The sequence below is a fragment of the Eptesicus fuscus genome, chromosome 23, assembly GCF_027574615.1.
Source record: "Eptesicus fuscus isolate TK198812 chromosome 23, DD_ASM_mEF_20220401, whole genome shotgun sequence".
NCBI lineage: Eukaryota > Metazoa > Chordata > Mammalia > Chiroptera > Vespertilionidae > Eptesicus > Eptesicus fuscus.
In genome coordinates this window covers 28,099,149-28,117,837 of record NC_072495.1, presented here as the reverse complement: position 1 = coordinate 28,117,837, position 18,689 = coordinate 28,099,149, and the positions used below count along the sequence as shown (strand labels likewise).

Below are 18,689 nucleotides of genomic sequence, written 5' to 3'. Positions count from 1 at the left end.
TTTCCCCGGAGGAGGCGGAGGAGGCGGGCGCAGCGGGGAGGGGCAGGGGCACCCTCCGGCGCTATCTGCCCTGCCAGGCGCGTTGGACTCGCTCCCGGAGGGACACGGAGCGCGGAGTCCACGGGAGACCTGCCAGGAGGGACACGCTCCGGGGACCCCGCTGAGACCCGCGCTCCCCGAACGGCACGGGAGACAGACGGCGCCTGGAGCGGCTCCCAGCCCGCCTTTTGGCTGCGGTGCCTGCGGAGCCGGGCGCGTGGCCGGGAGGCCGGGCTGGGGACCCAAAGGGTCAGTGACAGCTCACGTGTCCGACCGCATCCGGGACTGCAGGGACCCGAGGCCGGAGGGCAGCTTTACTTTTTATTTTTAAAAACAGATTTCTATTGATTTGAGAGAGAGAGAGAGAGAGAGAGAGAGAGAAACATCCATGATGAGAGAGGATCATGGATCGGCTGCCTCCTGCACACCCCCTGCTCGGGATGGAGCCCGCAACCCGGGCCTGTGCCCTGACCGGGAATCGAACCGAAGAACCGGAATCCCTCCGAGGCCTAAAGGATCCCTGAGCGCCGCACTACGGGAGGGAAATGGGGCGCAGAGACTTGGACTCGGGGTCCCCTGGTGCCTGGCCCTACACCCCGCTCCCCAGTCTCCTGTCCTTGCGCCCAACAGGGGGAGGGACAGCAGCGGCCCGGCCCCTGGGCCGTGACCTGGACGTGGCTCCAGAGATGCCCTCGGGGCGGCGACAAGGGCGGGGGAGGGGGGGTGCGGGGGACACACGGCCGTCGGCAGGGCGCGCCGCTGCGGGCCCGTCTCTCGGGTTTATGATCACGCGCCTTCCCGCGGCTTTTCATCTCCTTCCCTCTGTCACTCCGGCGCCTGTTTAATATTGGACACAATTTTCTTGCCACAAGAGCCATGATTGTTTCTCTTAAAAGGAAGAGAAAGGGGGGGGGGGGTGTGGGAGTGGGGGACGGGGAGCAGCCAGGAAGGATGCAGCGGGGACGTCTCGCACATCATTCCGGGACTCGCCGGCCCTGCCCGGTGCTGGTGGCTTATGTAAGAGCCTCCTGATGGCACGCGCCGTCCCCGCTCTGCCTGCAGCTGGCAGCGCCGTTAACCTCGGCAGCGCCGGGCCCCGCGCTTGCAAAGGAGGTCGGAGGCTGCTCCATGGGCCCCCCTCGATAGATCTCCAGCACACACACCTCCCCACGTGCACCAGCCATGCATGCCCGCAGCTCGGTGCTGCAGAGGACGCGCGAGCATGCATGACGCGTCTACAACCGCTGCTGCTCACGGGTTTGATTACTGTCACGGTTTGCAATGTTTTTTGACGCTTAAACAGAGACTTTGTCGCACAGGAGCAACCTTCACACGCTACGGAGAAGGATACACAGTGTCTCCCCTCATCCGGGACCCGTCCTCGCTCAGGTCCCCTCCCCCTCCCACCCCAGAGCCGTCCGTTCACAAATGCGCGCCTTTATTTTATTTTTAATTGTGGTCAAGCACACGTGATAGGAAGGTGGCCGTTTCAGCTCCCCGGCGGCAGCCACCCCCGCCGTCCGCCTCCAGAACTCGCTCCGTCTTGTCTCATTTAAACTCCGTCCCCCCCGCCCCCCCCCCCCGCGCAAAACGGCACCGCCCCTCCCCCCACGCCTGCCCCCCCTCCTCTCCACCTCCTGTCTCTGTGGGTTTGATGGCTCCGGGCACCTCGTGGAGGTGGAATTGTGCGGTGTGTGTGCTATTGTGTCTGCCTCATGCCACTGAGCATAATGTCCTCAAGGCTCAACCATGAAATTGGATGGGGCAGCATCTCGTCCCATTTTTAAAAAATATATTTTTATTGATTTTCGAGAGGAAGGGAGAGGGAGGGAGAGGGACAGAGAGAGAGAGAGAGAGAGAGAGAGAGAGAGAGAGAGAGAGACATTCATGATGAGAGATAATCATGGCTCGGCTGCCTCCTGCACGCCCCCCACTGGGGATCGAGCTCGCAACCCGGGCCTGTGCCCTGACCGGGAATCGAACCCGGGACCCTTCCGTCCGCAGGCCGACGCTCTCTCCACTGAGCCACCCCGGCCGGGGTTCTTCCCATTTTTAACCTGGAGTGTGAGCAGGCCCCACGCGCTGCTGGGCCGGTGCCGGCTGTTTTCTCTTTCCTGTTTTTCTTCGCTTTGCAGTATTTCTTAGAGAACTTTCCAGAGCGGGAGAGGCAGCTAGGGCTCATTTTAAATGGCTACACTGTTAATAATGCGGACTTTGTAATCAAAGAAAACACGATAATCTCAAGAGAAACATCAAAAGTGCTTTCTTCAAAGTAATGTCCATCGCTAGCCACACATTTCCCCATCTTTCAGGTCATTTGTGGATTCCGTCCCAATAGGACTTCTCTTGTTTTGAGGCAGACCATTCAGAGACCCCATTTCCCACGTCTGCGTCCGTGTTGAAGTGCTGCTCAGACAGTGCGTGTGCCATCGATCGGAACACGTGGTCATCTGAAGGAGCACGGTCTGGTGAACACGGCGGGTGGGTTCATACTTCCCGGCAGGATCTTTTCACGTGTCTGTACCTGGTGTTGAAGTGTGTGATGGTGCGTCATCGTGAAGCAGAATTACTTTGCCGTGTCTTCTGGCCCATTCTGGTCGTTTTACGATCAAAGCGTGGTTCAAATGGACCTGGACGTTCTTTGTCTTTCACGTCGAAATCATCCCTTTTAAAGCGTTTAGACCAGCGCTCACACGTGTCTTGAGATGGAGCATGTTCACCACAAGCTTCCCGAAGTCTACGATCACTTTCAGCAGCGCTTTTCTTCAAAGCAAAGTAACGAACTAAAACTTCCCGCAAATGCTCTATTTTTGGCACGAAATTCGACAATTTTAAGCGTAAAAATATCTATGATGTTAACACCTTCGGAAAATTTGACATAGGAGGTTCTGAAGCTTGTTGTCACTACAACAAAACAGCCTGCATATCAAATCGCATCTATATCAGCATATGTGTAACTCCATCTAGTGAAAAAAATCCGCATTATTAACCGGTTGATGGTTAATCCGCACCATTAACCCGTCCACCTGGTATAACATTCCATTCAGTGGAGGTGCCCGGATTCACCCGCCCAGCGGACTCCCGTCTGTCACAGGCGCGCCGTGGTAAATGTCAGTGCGTAGGCGCAGACCGGGGGCTACGTTCTCTCAAGCGGACCCGCGTGGCCATAGGTTTGGGGCATTTGGAGGTTCCTGTCACTGCCCTGGCTGGTGTTCTCAGTGGCTAGAGCCGTGGTCGGCAAACTCATCCGTCCACAGAGCCAGATATCAACAGGACAACGACTGAAATTTCTTCTGAGAGCCACATTTTTTAAACATAAACTTCTTCAAACGCCACTTCTTCAACATAGACTCGCCCAGGCCGTGGTATTTTGTGGAAGAGCCACACTCCAGGGGCCGAAGAGCCGCATGTGGCTCGAGAGCCGCAGTTTGCCGACCACTGGGCTAAAGCATTGGCCCGGGCACTAGAGGGCGCGTATCCGGGTTGCAGGTTCGATCCCCGCTCCCGGCAGGGTTCACACACAGAAAAGATATCCCATTTCAGAGCAATGCTTTTAGGACATGGTTTGCGTTTAAAAATAGCTGTCTTGATTATTTAAAAAAAAAAAAACACGAAAAGAAACGTAAAATTTCCCTGCACACAATAGGAGGGAGGGATCGATTTTGCACCTGATAACCCATAATCAGAGAAGGAGGAGGCCTGGAAGGCAGAAATGCTCTGGAGGGGAGAGAAATGATTACGGGGCGGGGGGGGGGGGAGGGCGGTGCGGGGGGCAAGGCGGAGAGCGTGGGGTCTGGAGTGGGTCCCAGGAGCCCTGAGGGGAGGGGGGCTGGTCGAGGAAGAAGCTAAGGATTCCCGTTGACAGGGCCCTTTCGGCGCGGCCTTGAACGCCGGGCCAGACGCCGCCACCAGCTCGCCAGGCCTTTCCACGGGCGGGCGCGTGCGGGGCGCGGGGAGCCCCTCCGATGATTGCCAGCGACGCCCCGTGTGGGAGCAGGAGGCAGGCAGCTGTCTGGCTGCGAGGCATGACCTACATTCTCCTTTCAAACGCAGCCTTCTGCTCCCACAAAAGACTCGGATTCAGACCCGAGCTCTGGGGGCATCCGCGGGAGGGGGCCTTCTGGGACCCGCGGCCGGCTCCGTGGGGGCGGAGCGAGCCCCGGGCCAGCGCTGTGACGGCGTTGGTTTTATGTCTGCCTCTTTCCCGTGGCTACGGACACTGGGTTTTATGTCTGTTTGTTTTGTTTTATAATTTTTCATTTCTTCTTATTTTTAAAATTGATTTCAGAGAGAGGGAGAGAGAGAGACACACACACATCCGTGATGAGAGAGAATCCTGGATCGGCTGCCTCCTGCACGCCCCCCACTGGGGATGGAGCCCGGACCCCGGGCAGTGACCCCGTGGTCCATAGGTCGATACTCAACCACTGAGCCACGTGGGCTGGGCACTGGTGTTTATGTTTAGGAACGATACAACGTTTCCTCCTTATTTTGTTTACGGAGAAGAAAAAAAAGATGAGTCGACATCGGCATCAGGTACCGGCTAAGCGGTAACATGTGGCCGTGTGGCCTCCGGATGGGGCCTCAGGACGCTGAACGGGTCATCGGCCACGTCCGGAGGGCGGGGCCCACGCGGAGAGCCGAGCGGCGGGCGGGTGCCCCCGGCAGGTGTACCCCGTTCTGGGCCGGTCCCTCTGCCCGGCGGCGTCCCGGGCCGGGCACCTGCGCGCTCAGGGCCCGGAACACAGGTGAGGTGCGCCGAGCTACGGCCGCCATCCTGTGAGCACGAGGCAGGGGGCCGACCACGGGCCGACGATTGCCGAGCCAGAAGCGAGAAGGAGCCTGGGCCCCCGAGGGCCCCGTGGAGCCCCTCACCGGCCCCGCCCGCGTCCTAGGCTCTGAGCTTCATTCTGGGTCAAAGGTAAAAAGCCCCAAAGCGTCGGGTTCGGCCACTGTCCTCTGCCTCCTGTCCGTCACGGGCAGGAGCACGCGGGAAGGCAGGAAAAAGGAGGAGGAAACTCACCCATCGGAGCTGTTCTCCCCGGCGCGCACGTCCAAGCGGGATCCGCGGGGGCACACGCACGACTGGACGGTGGAGAGCGCGCCCCACGTGGCTCTGTGCCAGCGAAACGTCAGGTGCGTCCTGCGTCTTTCCTCAGCGAGCCCGTCCGGGTGTGAGTGTGTGTCTGTCCTTGCATTTCCTTTCCTCTTAATGCTCCCCCGACGGTATTTTCCCATCGATGTAGGGAGAGTGGAAGGGAGAGGGAGAGACATGGATGTGAGAGAGAACCATCGATGGGAGAGACACACATCGATGGGTTGCCTCCTGCACGCGCCCGACCAGGGCCTGGGCCTGGGGAGGAGCCTGCAACTGAGGTGCGTGCCCTTGACCGGAATCGAACCCGGGACCCTTGGGTCTGCGGGCCGAGGCTCTACCCACTGAGCCACCCTGGCCGGGGCTGTCCCCGCCCACTCCTCCTCGGCGCTCAGCGGCTCTGGGAGCGGGAGTGGCCCCGGCTGGACGCACTCCGGTGTCGGGGCCGCTGCTCCCTATGTTTTTTGCCGACGTGGCCAGCGCTGCCTCTCCGTCCTCGCTCTCTCTCCTGACGGCGACGGCGGAATGAAGGCGCGCGGGGCCGGGGCCGACGAGGGAGGAGGCGGCCGGGGCTCGGGGCAGCGCTGCCTCCCTGCACCTGCCCGGCGCTCTGCTTTCGGCTCTCCCTTTCTCCTTTTGTCTTTCACGGCGTCGGCAGGAGACGCCAGGCACTCAAGGTTCTATTTCGGGCAGCGGCGTGAGCCGTGCTCGCCGCCCGGGAGACAATGAGGGGTGAACCCGGGCCCAGCCCGGCCACGTGTCCGCGGGGAAGAGAAACGCAGCCCCGTGAATGTTATCGTCCCCCCCAGATGGGCGCCCCGGCCCCGCTTCCCCGCTACCTGCCGCCTTGCCACCTCTCCACGCGCAGCGCTGTCACGGCGGGCGGCGTCTGGCGGCGTCTGGCGGTGTCGCTGAGCTGACAGGGAGCCGCCCGCAGGACGGAAGGAAGCCCTGCTCCCACGGTTTCCCTCCCGCCCGCCCTTCCTGCGAGCCCCTCGCTCTCCTGATACGTGTTCTCTTCTTTCTGGTTAAGATACGTTCATGGATGTCAGAGAGGAAGGGAGCGGGAGAGAGACAAGGGAACTCCGATGATGAGAGAGAGTCACGGGTCGGCTGCCGTCCGCACGCCCCGCCCTGGGGACCCTGCAGCCGGAGAAGGTGCCCTGATCGGGAATCGAACCAAGACCCCCTGGTTCACCGGTGGACGCTCAGCCACGGAGCCACGCCGGCCGGGACACGGGCTGATTCCTGTGTGGGCCCCGACTGGGGACCCAACCCACACGCTTGGTGCATCCGGTAGCTCAGTGGTCGGCAAACTCCTTAGTCCACAGAGCCAAATACCAACAGGACAACGATGGAAATCTCTTTGGAGAGCCACATTTTTTAACCGTAAACTTCTTCTAACGCCACTTCTTCAAAATAGACTCGCCCAGGCCGTGGCATTTTGTGGAAGAGCCACACTCCAGGGGCCAAAGAGCCGCATGTGGCTCGTGAGCCGAGGTTTGCCGACCACGGTCCCAGCTCGTCCAGCGCCCGGGGGAGTCTCTCTCCAGACACGGGAGTCGCACAGGTGTGCGCAGTTACAGCCGCTGGTTGTTGGAGGAGGTGGGGAGCTGGTAGATGAGCTGGTAGTTAATTGTTTGATGAGCCGGGTAGTTGGTTGATGAGCTGGTTAGTTGTTGGATGAGTTGGGTAGTTGGTTGATGAGCTGGTTAGTTGTTTGATGAGTTGGGTAGTTGGTTGATGAGCTGGTTAGTTGTTGGATGAGTTGGGTCAGTGGTCGGCAAACTCATTAGTCCACAGAGCCAAATATCAACAGGACAACGATTGAAATTTCTTTTGAGAGCCACGTTTTTTAAACTTAAACTATATAGGCAGGTACATGGTTATTACCTTAATGAGGGTCCTCCTGAGCTGGCCTTTGCTAAAAACTCCAGGGGCCGAAGAGCCGCATGTGGCTCGTGAGCCGCAGTTTGCCGACCACGGCTCTAAGGTGCTGAGCTACCTGGCCAGGGCTTGCTATGCATCCATGAGAAACATGTATATCCCCTTCGTGCAGGTAGGGGGAGCACTGTCTGGTCTCCCCCCCCCCCCCCCGCCCCCGCAATCTAAGGGCTCACGGGTGCTTCCAACATGTGTTTGTGAGAGACTGAGAGCCATATTGGGACCTGCCTCCAGGACTCAGACAGGAAGCCAACCAGAAACCAACCTCTTTCTTGCTGACCCAGCGATTTGGGGGGGCGGGGGGGGGGGTGGGCATCCCAACCCTTTTGTCCAAACCCATGCACACCTGCCCGTGACCCTGTGGCTCCCAGACAGCGACCGGCCGTGGCCGCCCCGTGCAGCGCTGTGGGCGTGAGCGGCCCGGCCAGAGGGCCCGCCGAGGGCTAAGGTGACTCGCTGCACCCTTCAGCCCCGCGCGCCTCCCGGGCGGGAAATTGCGGGCGTGATGGATGGGACGCCTCGCCGGTCAGCCCAGTTACACACTGCGGGGGAGGGAAGGCCGCGGGCGCGGGCATCGGGAGGAAGAGTGAGGCCGCTGGCGAGGAATGCATGGGACGGGACGCGGGGAGAGAAGCGCTGCTGGGCTCCTGGGGCGCGCGGAGCGGCCGGGAGAAGGCAGCCAGTGAGGCCGCAGGACCGGCGAGGGTCTGAGCGTCCTCTCTCCGCGAAGAGGCCGCCTCTGGCCCACGTGCCTTTTTTCCTTTTAATTTCCTACTCAGTGCTGCTGTGTTTTCTGCTGAACAAAACCCTCGAGTATTTTGCCACGTGAGGGGGCGAGGCTGACCTTGAAAATGCCTCTCCCTTCCTCTCTCTAAAAATCAATAAAACGTGAAAGCGCCGGCCGGTGTGGCTCAGGGGTGGAGCGTCACCTCGTGAACCAAAAAGTCCCGGGTTCGACTCCCGGTCAGGGCACAGGCCCGGGTTTCGGGCTCGATCCTCAGGGTGGGGCGTGCAGGAGGCAGCTGGTCCATGATCCTCTCTCATCACGGATGTTTCTATCTCCCTCTCCCTTCCTCTCTGAGAGCAATAAAAAATCTATTTTTTAAAAAGGAAAAGCAAGAGCTTCATGCACTGACTCGGAAAAATCACACGTTGTGTTCTTCAGTGAGAAAGAGAGTGATGTTGTTTAATGCTGATGTGAGGGAGGAAATGTGTGTGTGTGTATGTGTGCACACATGCATGTGTGTGTGTGCGCACGTGTGCATGTGTGTGTGTGCTGCACATGCATGAAACGAGTATCGATGGGAAGGTCTGTGTAGAAGTTTGAACCCCGATGGCCTCGGGGCGGGAGCAGGGGAGCGGGGGAGGGGGGCTGGGGTTTTGTCGTCTCGAGGTTCTGAGGTTGGAACCGTGTGAATGGATCACCTGTCCTCCCCTCTCGCCCCCCCACTCACACACACAATAAATTGCGTGTCAAGAAGAAGAAACGCGCAGAGAGGGGACGTGTGCCTTCAGGACGTGACGAATGACAGCCCCGTGAGGCCTCCGGGCTGCCGTGTACACAGTGAGAGCGAGGAGCAGCCACGCCCCGGCCCCCCCCCCCGGCTGCTCCTCTGCCTCCGTCTCCTTCATCCCGTTCAGGTCCGGGGCCCTGAGCTCGGGCACCAAGCCAGGAGCCAGCCAGCCACGGAGACCCCAACAAGGCTGTGGCCCTGAGGGTCGGTGGGGCAGGAGGAGTCAGGCACCCAGGAGAATGTTGGGACCAAGTCCCACTCGGCAGGACACCGTGACTCCGTGAATGACATGCCTGAGCCTCGTGACGCACAGTAGGACCTCACTGACTCACCTGAGCCTGGGTGACGCACAGTAGGACCTCACTGACTCACCTGAGCCTCGGTGACGCACAGTAGGACCCTGCTAACTCCTGAGCCTCGGTGACGCACAGTAGGACCTCGCTAACTCCTGATCCTCGGTGACGCACAGTAGGACCTCACTGACTCACCTGAGCCTGGGTGACGCACAGTAGGACCCCGCTAACTCCTGAGCCTCGGTGACGCACAGTAGGACCTCGCTAACTCCTGAGCCTCGGTGACGCACAGTAGGACCTCGCTAACTCCTGAGCCTCGGTGACGCACAGTAGGACCCCGCTAACTCCTGAGCCTCGGCGACGCACAGTAGGACCCCGCTAACTCCTGAGCCTCGGTGACGCACAGTAGGACCCCGCTAACTCCTGAGCCTCGGTGACGCACAGTAGGACCCCGCTAATGCATCTCTGCTCCAAAGCCCGCACAACACAGAGGCAGCATGGCGCCCTGCCCGCCGGGTACCATCATGCCCGCGGGTCCAGCCTCTGACGTGGGGGTGGGGGTGGGGGTGGGGGTCCAGCAGCTCGTGAACTTGAGGTCAGCCACGCCCCTTGGGGGAGGAGGCGGCGCTTACCTTGGTGCTCACCTACCTGTTGCGGGCGCCGGGCCCCAGGCGCTGGCAGACCACGGTGCTGGTGCTGTGTTTGCCGCCGGCGCCCAGCTCCTGCCGCACCGCCCACCGGCCGGGCTCGCTGGGCCGCGCACTCAGGACGTTCAGCCCCTTCTTCACCTTGGCTCTGGGGGGACAGCCGGAGAGAGCCGGGTCAGTGCCTGCCGCTCCCAGGGGCCCGCCGCGCGGCCGCCATCTTACGTTTCTTTACTTAAAAAAATATGTGTTTTCTTATTGATGTCAGAGAGGAAGGGAGAGGGAGGAGAGACACATCCATGAGGAGAGAGAATCATGGACCGGCTGCCTCCTGCACGCCCCGCACTGGGGACCGAGCCCGCAACCCGGGCCTGTGCCCTGACCGGGAATCGAACCCTGACCTCCTGGTTCCTAGGTCGACGCTCAGCCCCTGAGCCACGCCGGACGGGCTAAAATAAACATTTTTATAAAAGGTGTTGCTGTCTTATTGTTGCATAATTAACCCACGATGATGTATATTTTTAATTTCCCTGGTGTCTCAGCAATGGCTCAGTCCTGCGTCTGAGGTCCGATGCTGCCCCCCGGGGGACCCGTGCCCTCTGCCCGACAGACAGCACCTCTGTGTCCCTCGGTACTGAATGGGGGGGAGGGGCGGGAAGGGAGCCTGCAACCCAGGTGCGTGCCCTTGACCGGAATCGAACCCGGGACCCTTTGGTCCGCAGGCCAAGGCTCTATCCACTGAGCCAGACCGGGGGCCTGGGGCCCTGGAGCCTTCTTTAAAAGACAATCTGGCCCCGGCCGGTGTGGCTCAGGGGTTAGAACGGTGGCCTGCCGACAGAGGGTCACGGGTTCGATTTGGGGTCAAGGGCAGGCACCTCAGTAAGCACTTCGGGGCGCGTGAGGGAGGCAGCCAGTTGATGTCTCTCTCTCCCCCTCCCCCTCCCTCCCACTCCCTGAAAATCACTGGCAAAGACGTCCTCCCTCCGCCGGTGAGGGGAAGAGACAGTCGGAGCGGATGGAGCTCTCGGCCGGCCCGGGAGACACCCCGTCCCGCGCATGAGCATCTGCGCGCCCAGCCGGGCCGGGCTGGTCGTCCAGAAAGAGGCTGCGGCGGCCTGCGGGCGGAGGGGCGGGTGTCATCCCCGCTCTCTCCGGATCCTAAAATCTCATTATCGCCTCCCTCTGCAGCGCGGCCGCCGCTCCCCGCCCGGCCCGGCGCGGCCCGGTGCAGCCGGCAGTGATGGATGAGAGGTGAGACCGCGGGGCCGGCCGAGGGCTCCCTGCTCGGCCGGGAATTACTTGGCTGTAAGTCTCAGAAGCTCCGCACAGACCGGCCTCAGGAAGGAAGGGTGGACAGTGAGGAAGCAAACATTGTAAATTAATCCAGGCCCCGGAGCACCAGGACCTGGGCGACCCCCGCCCCCTTCTCTCTCTCTGTGTGGCTCCCGGTACCTTCATCTCCCAAAACTGTGAACTTATTGTGTTTTTCTTTTTTAAAAAATCCTCGCCTGAGGATATGTCCCCATTGATTTTTAGGAGAGTGGAAGAGAGAGGGAGAGACAGAGAGAAACATGGATGTGAGAGAAACACACCGACGGGTTGCCTCCTGCACGCACCCCGGCCAGGGCCCGGGCTGGGGAGGAGCCTGCAGCCGCGGTCCATGCCCTTGACCGGAATCAAACCCAGGACCCTTCAGCCAGTAGGTCGACGCTCTGTCCACTGAGCCACACCGGCCAGGGCCTTTTATTTTTTTTAAGACTATGCAGCCTGACCTAGGAACCAGGAGATTGTGGTTCGATTCCCAGTCAGGGCACAGGCCCGGGCTGGGGGCTCGATCCCCAGTGGGGGGTGTGCAGGAGGCAGCCGGTCCATGATTCTCTCTCATCATGGATGTTTATCTCTCTCTCTCTCTCCCTTCCTCTCTGAAATCACTAAAAATATATTTTAAAAAAAAGGAAGGAAGGAAGGAAGGAAGGAAGGAAGGAAGAGGAGGAGGGAGGAAGGAAGGGAGGAGGGAGGCAGGGAGGGAGGGAGGAAGGAAGGCCGGGAAAGGTTACACCAAGCGGGTGTGTTTGCAGACGCCGATCGGAGATATCGTTGTCAATGCGGCGTGGCTGGGCGGACAGCCCGCGTCTCCGTGAACCACCCGGCGTCCCGTTTCCTCATGAAGCCGCCCACAGGCGTCCATCTCCGTCTCCTAGACGGGAGAGACACCGCGTGCCCCGCGGACGGGCCGTTCATCTCGCTGCCTCGACACCTCGGGTCTGACCGCGAGGCGAGCCGTGCTCTAAACATGACACACGGCCGCCATAGCATGACACGCGGGCGGAAATCACACGGAGGGAGGGAGGGCGCGGCGCGGTCCCGGTCCGAAGCGCGTGGTTCGGGTTCTGCCTGGTGGTGGGTAAGGGGGGCATTGGGACCCCCAAACTCTATTTATTTATTTATGTACGGATGTGTTGTCCATCCTCGCCCGAGGCATTCTTCCCAGTGATTGTTCAGAGAGAGTGGAGGGCGGCGGGGGGGGGGGGGGGAGGAGAAATATCGGTGGGTGGTTGCCTCCCGCACGCGCCCCCACGGGGGAGGGGGCCAGGGATGGAGCCTGCCATGGAGGTACCTGCCCGTGACCGGAATCGAACCCACAACCCTTCAGTCCCAGGACAGACACTCTAACCACGGAGAACACTGGCTAGGCTCTCTGTTAGCCCTTTATTTTTTTAAAATTTATTTTATTGATTTTAGAGAGGAAGGGAGAGGGAGAGAGGGACAGAAACATCCATGAGGAGAGAGAATCATGGATCCGCTGCCTCCTGCACGCCCCCCACTGGGGATCAAGCCCACAACCCAGGCCTGTGCCCTGACTGGGAATCGAACCCGTGACCTCCGGGTTCCTAGGTCGATGCCCCCCCCTGAGCCCCGCCGGCCGGGCTGGCACTCACCTTCCTGTGTGACCACAGACTCCTCCCCGGACTGGACGCCCCAGGAAGGTGGGGCCCAATGTGTGATGGACACACCTCTGGTTTGGTGAACCCCGAATGGACAGACGGACAGGGGGGCGGGGCGGAAGCGGGTCCCTAAGGCAGCCAATCAGAGGCGGCACGGGAGGACTGGGGTCTCAGCATCCCATCCCTCCGGCTCCCCCAGGCCTGCTTGTTTGCAGAAACTTAAAAGGCGCTGGGCCCAACCCCCAGCCTCCCAGCGCAGGTTCCACTTGAGCCCTGGCCTCTGCGGGGTTGGGGGTGGCGTAGCGTGGGGTGCCATGGGGTGGGGGGCAGGGCAGACTGAGCCTGGAGCCCATGCATCCCAGCCACAGAGGAACAGCAGCAACAATTGGAAGAGGAGAAACGAAAAGACGGGGTAACGGCACTGGCTCGCCGTCTCCCGAACCACCTGCCCCTGATTCCCGCCTCGTTAACGCATTAGTGACCTTAATTCCGACCTTAATTCCATCGTTTAGGCTTAGCCCCGAGCCAGCTCCGCCACCACCCTCAGCGACCCCACAAAGCTCGCTCCCCAGTCGGGGTGACAACGTGGCCTTTAAAACAGGAAGAAGGTGAACTTCCTGCTGGTGCCGCAGAAACTCCCGGCAGCTGTCTCTCCCACGGAGCCGGCGACTGGCCGGGGTGGGTTTGTTTTGGTTTTGTTTTGTTTTTTTGTTTTGTTTTTAAATTCCCCAAACAAAGGGATTTAGGGGAGAAACCACCCGAACACTCGGGCACGGAGATGCGGTATAAACAGTCCAGACAGAGGGTTTCTCCCAAATCCGGATGCGCCCCAGGCGGGCAGTACGCGGGCGCAGCCTCCCAGGGGGTGGGGGTTCCTTTTTAAATATATTTTTTTAACCCTCATTGAGGATATTTTTCCCATTGGTTTCTTTAGAGATTGGAATGGGGGAGGGAGAGAGAGAGAAACGTCAATGTGAGACACACACAGCCACTGGTCGCCTTCTACGCCTGCCCCGACCCCGGCCGGGGTCGGACCCGTGACCTTCAGTGCGCCGGGGAGGGTTAACAAACACGCACACGGAAAGGCAGGCCCTCGGCCCCACTGCGAGGTGCAGGGCCCACGGGGACTTGTCTTGCGTTCTGCTCCCGGGAACAGGCCTGTGTGCACCCCCCCCCCCCAAAGGTCCTCAAATCCACGCAGGAGACGCCCCGAATCCGCTGAACGTTTTCCTTACAACAACCTGCCGTTTTGGGTTTTGTTTTCACTTACACAAGGACCCGGCCCAGGAAACGCGCCGTTACTGTGATGAGTGGAAAGCTTGAATCTCTCGATGAAAAATGGAAGGTGACCGTGAGAGCTACGTCTGTGGTTATTTAACCGTTTAAAAAGCCACCGACCCACAAACGAACAGCAAAGCGCAGACGCCACTCCGGGCGGCCCCTCAGACAACCCCCCCCCGCCCCCCCGAACCCCGTGAAAACCGCGCACACCCCTGCTGTCTTCCTTCTCCTCTTCAAATCATTGCGGGATATCAGGCATGCCAAGGAATCCTCAAGGAAGACGAATTTCACCCCACTTTTGAGCCACTCTATTTCATCGCCTGAGAACGGCCTGACTCCCCCCCAGGATGCAAGTGCCGTTAGAACCTCCTTCCATCTGCGTGGCACTGAGTAGGTGCTTCGTACACATCACGAATGCCTTGTGGCTCCAGGCCTCAGACCCACCCCCACCCGCCAGGAATAAACTCGTTGGACGACAGAGACTCTCGGGGGAATTCCTTTCCCCATGAATCGATATTGTCTGCGCAGACCCGGCGTGAGGAGGCTTCGCGTTTCGGCGGGGATCGCTCTGCGTTTCGGACGCTGGTTTACTTCCTGCCAAGGAGCCATCCATCGGTCTGATGACAAATGCGTGGCCCGAACCGAACCGCGGGAATGCGCGGGGAGGAAAAACGCCTGATTAATGGCGCCCCCGACACAGGCAGCCTCCCCCCCCCACCCCCCCAGCCCCTCCGTCCTGCAGAGGGAGGCCAGGCAGAGACACCAATTGAAGCGGAGGAAGAGGGTCGATTTTCCAGGAATCAGGCGGCGAGGGAGCGAGAGAGAAGGGAAAGGCACGCGCTCGGCCCGTCCAGCCTGTTTCTTCTTCTTTTTTTCTTTTTTTCATTTTATCCTCACGCAGGGCGGCCAGGAAACATAAACATCGCGTTCTTTTCATTCATCGTGTCCGGTCCTCCTCCGACGCTCCCGGATAGGAAACGGAATTGTGTAAAGATGGTTTCTCTCTCTCTCTCCCTCCCTTTAAAAGACGATTTATTTTTATTTTATTTTATTTTTTGCCCAAAGGGGAGAAGAACCCCTCAGTCGCCCAACGTGGACATTCTCGGCCAAAGCCAGCAGCCAGGACCCACCGTCGCCCGCACGGAGGGCTCAATGGCCCTTTCACGCTCCCGCCCAAGAGCCGCGAATGGGAAACTTCAGATCCATTTTTGTTTTCAATAAAAATCTTGTTCAACAGGGTCATGCATATTCATGCCTCCGGCGGGCGTCCAGAGGAGGACAAGAGGAACCGAATCTCGCGAGGAGGGAGAGGGGGGCCCGCTGGGCGGCGCCGCCGAGGTCCGTAGGGTGGAATGTTACGCGTTGGACACAGACGGGTTAAAGGGAAGAAAAAGGAAGCAGGTAGAAACGGGAAGCAATTGGGGCGTGAAGCCTGCCCGCGTCGTCAGCGTCAGCGTTTCCCGCATTTCAGCGATTCTCCGTCCCCGCGTGGCCGGGCCGGGGCCGAGGTGCCTGGGAACCGACTGACCCATTTGCTGTGTCTCGCTGTGTTTTTCTGGAAATGGATTCAGTCCGATTTCTTAAATATACATTTTCATTGATTTCAGAGAGGAAGGGAGAGGGAGAGGGAGAGAGAGAAACATCCGTGATGAGAGAGAACCATGGACCGGCTGCCTCCTGCACGCCCCCCACTGGGGATCGAGCCTGCCACCCGGGCCTGTGCCCTGACCGAGAATCGAACCCTGACCTCCTGGTTCCTAGGTCGACGCTCAGCCACGGAGCCACGCCGGCCGGGCTCTTTTTCCGTTTCATGCGACGGACACCCCTGCTGACTGACTTCCTGCCGGCAGGTGCCTTTCGTCACTGGCGATCTGCGCTCACCAGCTGGGGTCGCCCGCCGCTGCCTGGCAGGACGTAGGCCAACGCCAGTGACCCCGAGAAGGGCTCATCCCTGGCTTTTCTCACGTAGACCCCGGAGCGAGCCGTCTTTTCTTGGAAACTTCCCCTCCCCGCACCGTCCCCCTCCCCACGGGCGTCGGACGCTGCACACAGCGTCTGCCCAGGTACCAAAGAGCTCACAGCTAGAGACACATCACGCCGCCCTCCCTCTCCGGGTCCGACGGTGGTTCAAGGTCAAGGGAGAGGGATGGATGGATGGCGTCAGGCCGACCTTGGGTCCCGTGTCTGGCCTCTTGCCCCGCCCCCAACACGCCGGTGAGAAGGGCGTGAGGGCGGGAGAGCCCCCTGGCTCCCACGTGAAGCAGGGGGGTCCCTCCAGGCCGGGCAAACCCCCCTTCCTGAATAGACTCCCCAAGCACCCCCCCCCCACTGGGCGGTCAGGTGACAAGCCATCCTTCTCTCTGTAAAGATCGGCCCCAGCGCGTCCCTCCTCAGGGGACCGTTTATTCTGAAAGGCTCCAGGGCCCAGCTGCGACCCTCACCCTCAGGTCAAGGTCAAGGTCAAGGTCGAGTCCAGAGGGGAACAGCCCCGAGCTGGATCCTCTTTATCTTTCAAACAGATCTTAACCGGATACGCGTTTCCAGGCCACGCGCAGGCCCAGCTCGCCCGCAGCCTCAGGGCCGTCCGTCCGTCTGTCTGTCCGGCACCTACCTCAAGGTGAAGAGGTCCGCCGTGGAGTTGCTGGCCACGGTGACGTAGGCGGTCACCACGTCCCCTTGCTTGGCCGGCCTGGAGGGCAGCCACACGGCCACGTCGCCGTCCAGGCGCAGCTCGCGGAGCCGGTCGCCGCGGTCCTGGGCGCGGTAGAGGCGCACGGCGCCGACCCTCTGCAGGTGGGACGCCGCGTCCTCCCGGCCGTCCCTCCCGGGGCGGATGGCGTTGCCCTTCCTGAGGTCACCGCCGCCGCCGGCGCAGTCCCCGTGCCCGCCGTCCCCCGCGTGCACCGTGTAGTAGAGCTCCACGGGGCTCCCCTCGTCCGGGCCCGCCGGCCGCCGCCTCCCGGCCCCCACGGCGGGGGCACTGAACCAGCCGGGCGGCAGCCGCAGCTCGGCCACGCACAGCCCCAGCGCGCCCCGCAGCCGGCAGCTGGCCCTGACCTCCCGCGTCTCCCGGAAGGCGTACACCCGCAGGCAGGGCAGCGGCGCGGCGGGGTCCGGCTCCGCCCAGTCCCGGCCCAGCACGTGGAACAGGACCTGCGCGACCGGCCGGCCCGGGTAGATCTTGTCCTGCAGGACGTGGGCCCGCAGCTTCCAGTCGAAACGAAACGTCTCGGTGCGGCCTAGAGAGGTCAAGGTCAAGGTCGGGTCCAGAGGCAGCACCTTCTCCACGGAGAAGGGCCCGTAGCTGGCGTTGAGGAGCGGGGGCCGCCGGGCGCCGTAGGTGAAGAAGGACTCCACGCGGGACTGCAGGCTGGCGTTGTGCGTGGGGTCCCGGCGGGCCGCCCTCAGGAGGAAGGAGGTGTCCGCTCCGAGGACGCGGAAGCTCACGGGCAGGTAGGGCGGCGGCGAGGAGAACCCCGGGATGGTGTCGGTGACCTCACGGCCCTCGATCACTGCGGGCGGCAGAGAGGGAGAAACGAGAGAGAAAAACAAGATGGTCACGGGTACTGCAGAGTCCTCAGGGCCATCGGCGATGATCGTTTTATAAAAATGTGTTTTTATTGATGTCAGGGAGGAAGGGAGAGGGAAGGGAGAGAGAGAGGGAGAGAGAAACATCCGTGAGGAGAGAGAATCATGGATCGGCTGCCTCCTGCACGCCCCCCACTGGGGACTCGAGCCCACAACCCGGGCCTGTGCCCTGACCGGGAACCGAACCCTGACCTCCTGGTTCACAGGTCGACGCTCAGCCCCTGAGCCCCACAGGTTGGGTTCCCTCCGTGATTTAGAAACGAGAGGCGAACACGCCGAAGTCCACGTGGGTAGCGTGTTCACGGTCCTTCCGGAACCAGCCCATTCGGGACCCTCCATGCCCCCCAAACATGTACGTGCTTCAGACTGAAACGCGGGAAACCGAGGTTTCGCTGCTGAGCATCACGGCTCGGCGGGAACGCCACGCGGGTCGACCTCAGAGCGCGCGGGCGAGTGACCGGTGCGTGTGAGGTGAATGTGCTCAGAAACTGCATGAGGTGAAGACATTTTTTTTTTTTTTTTTACCAACGTCTTTTATTTTATTGAGTTTTAGAGAGAGGGCGGGGGGGCAGAGACACATCGATGTGAGAGCAACACATCCATTGACTTCCTCCTGCACGCCCCCGACTGGGGACTGCGCCCACAACCCGGGCCTGTGCCCTGACCGGGAACGGAGCCAGCCACCCTCTGATGTACTGATTGGAGCTCAAACAGACAGATATCATCGAGGAGACAGTGTGGTCTGCCACAGAGGTTTGGACCTAAAGCTTGGCCACGGGGGGGGGGGGGGGGGTCTAGGGCTGATCTAATCAATAGCCACGTGATGTTTGGCGAGTATTTATCTTCTAGGAGCTTGAGTTTCCACGGATGAGTGGATGGATGGATGGATGATGGGTAGATAGATAGATAAATAGATGATAGATAGATAGATAGATAGATAGATAATGAATAAATGAATAAATGAATAAATGGATGCTAGAAGGATGGATAGATACATGAGTGGATGGATGGATGGATGATGGGTAGATAGATAGATAAATAGATGATAGATAGATAGATAATGAATAGATGAATAAATGGATGCTAGAAGGATGGACAGACACATGGGTGGATGGATGATGGATGGAGAGGTGGATGGATAAATGGGTGAATAGATAGATGATGAATGGATGCATACATGAAATGATCAATGGCTGGAGGGATGGATGGTTGAATAAATGATCAATGGATGAATGAATAGATGATGGACGATGGATGGGTGGATGGGTGGATGGATGCACAGATGCATGACGGACGGATAGATGGTGAGTGGATGAATAAATGAAACGATGGATGGCTGGATGGAT

General features: G+C 60.2%; 1 protein-coding gene across 1 annotated transcript in view; it reads right to left on the bottom strand.

The window, feature by feature from the left end:
- TMEM132C (transmembrane protein 132C) overlaps window positions 1-18,689 on the bottom strand; it is a 72,621-nt gene that overhangs the window by 19,672 nt on the left and 34,260 nt on the right. Inside the window, exons 2-3 of the mRNA XM_054712420.1 lie at window positions 16,367-17,267; window positions 9,534-9,680 (exon numbers count right to left, since the gene is read on the bottom strand). Of these exons, the coding sequence (XP_054568395.1) occupies window positions 9,534-9,680; window positions 16,367-17,267 (1,048 nt within the window). The remainder of the gene's footprint in view (window positions 1-9,533; window positions 9,681-16,366; window positions 17,268-18,689) is intronic.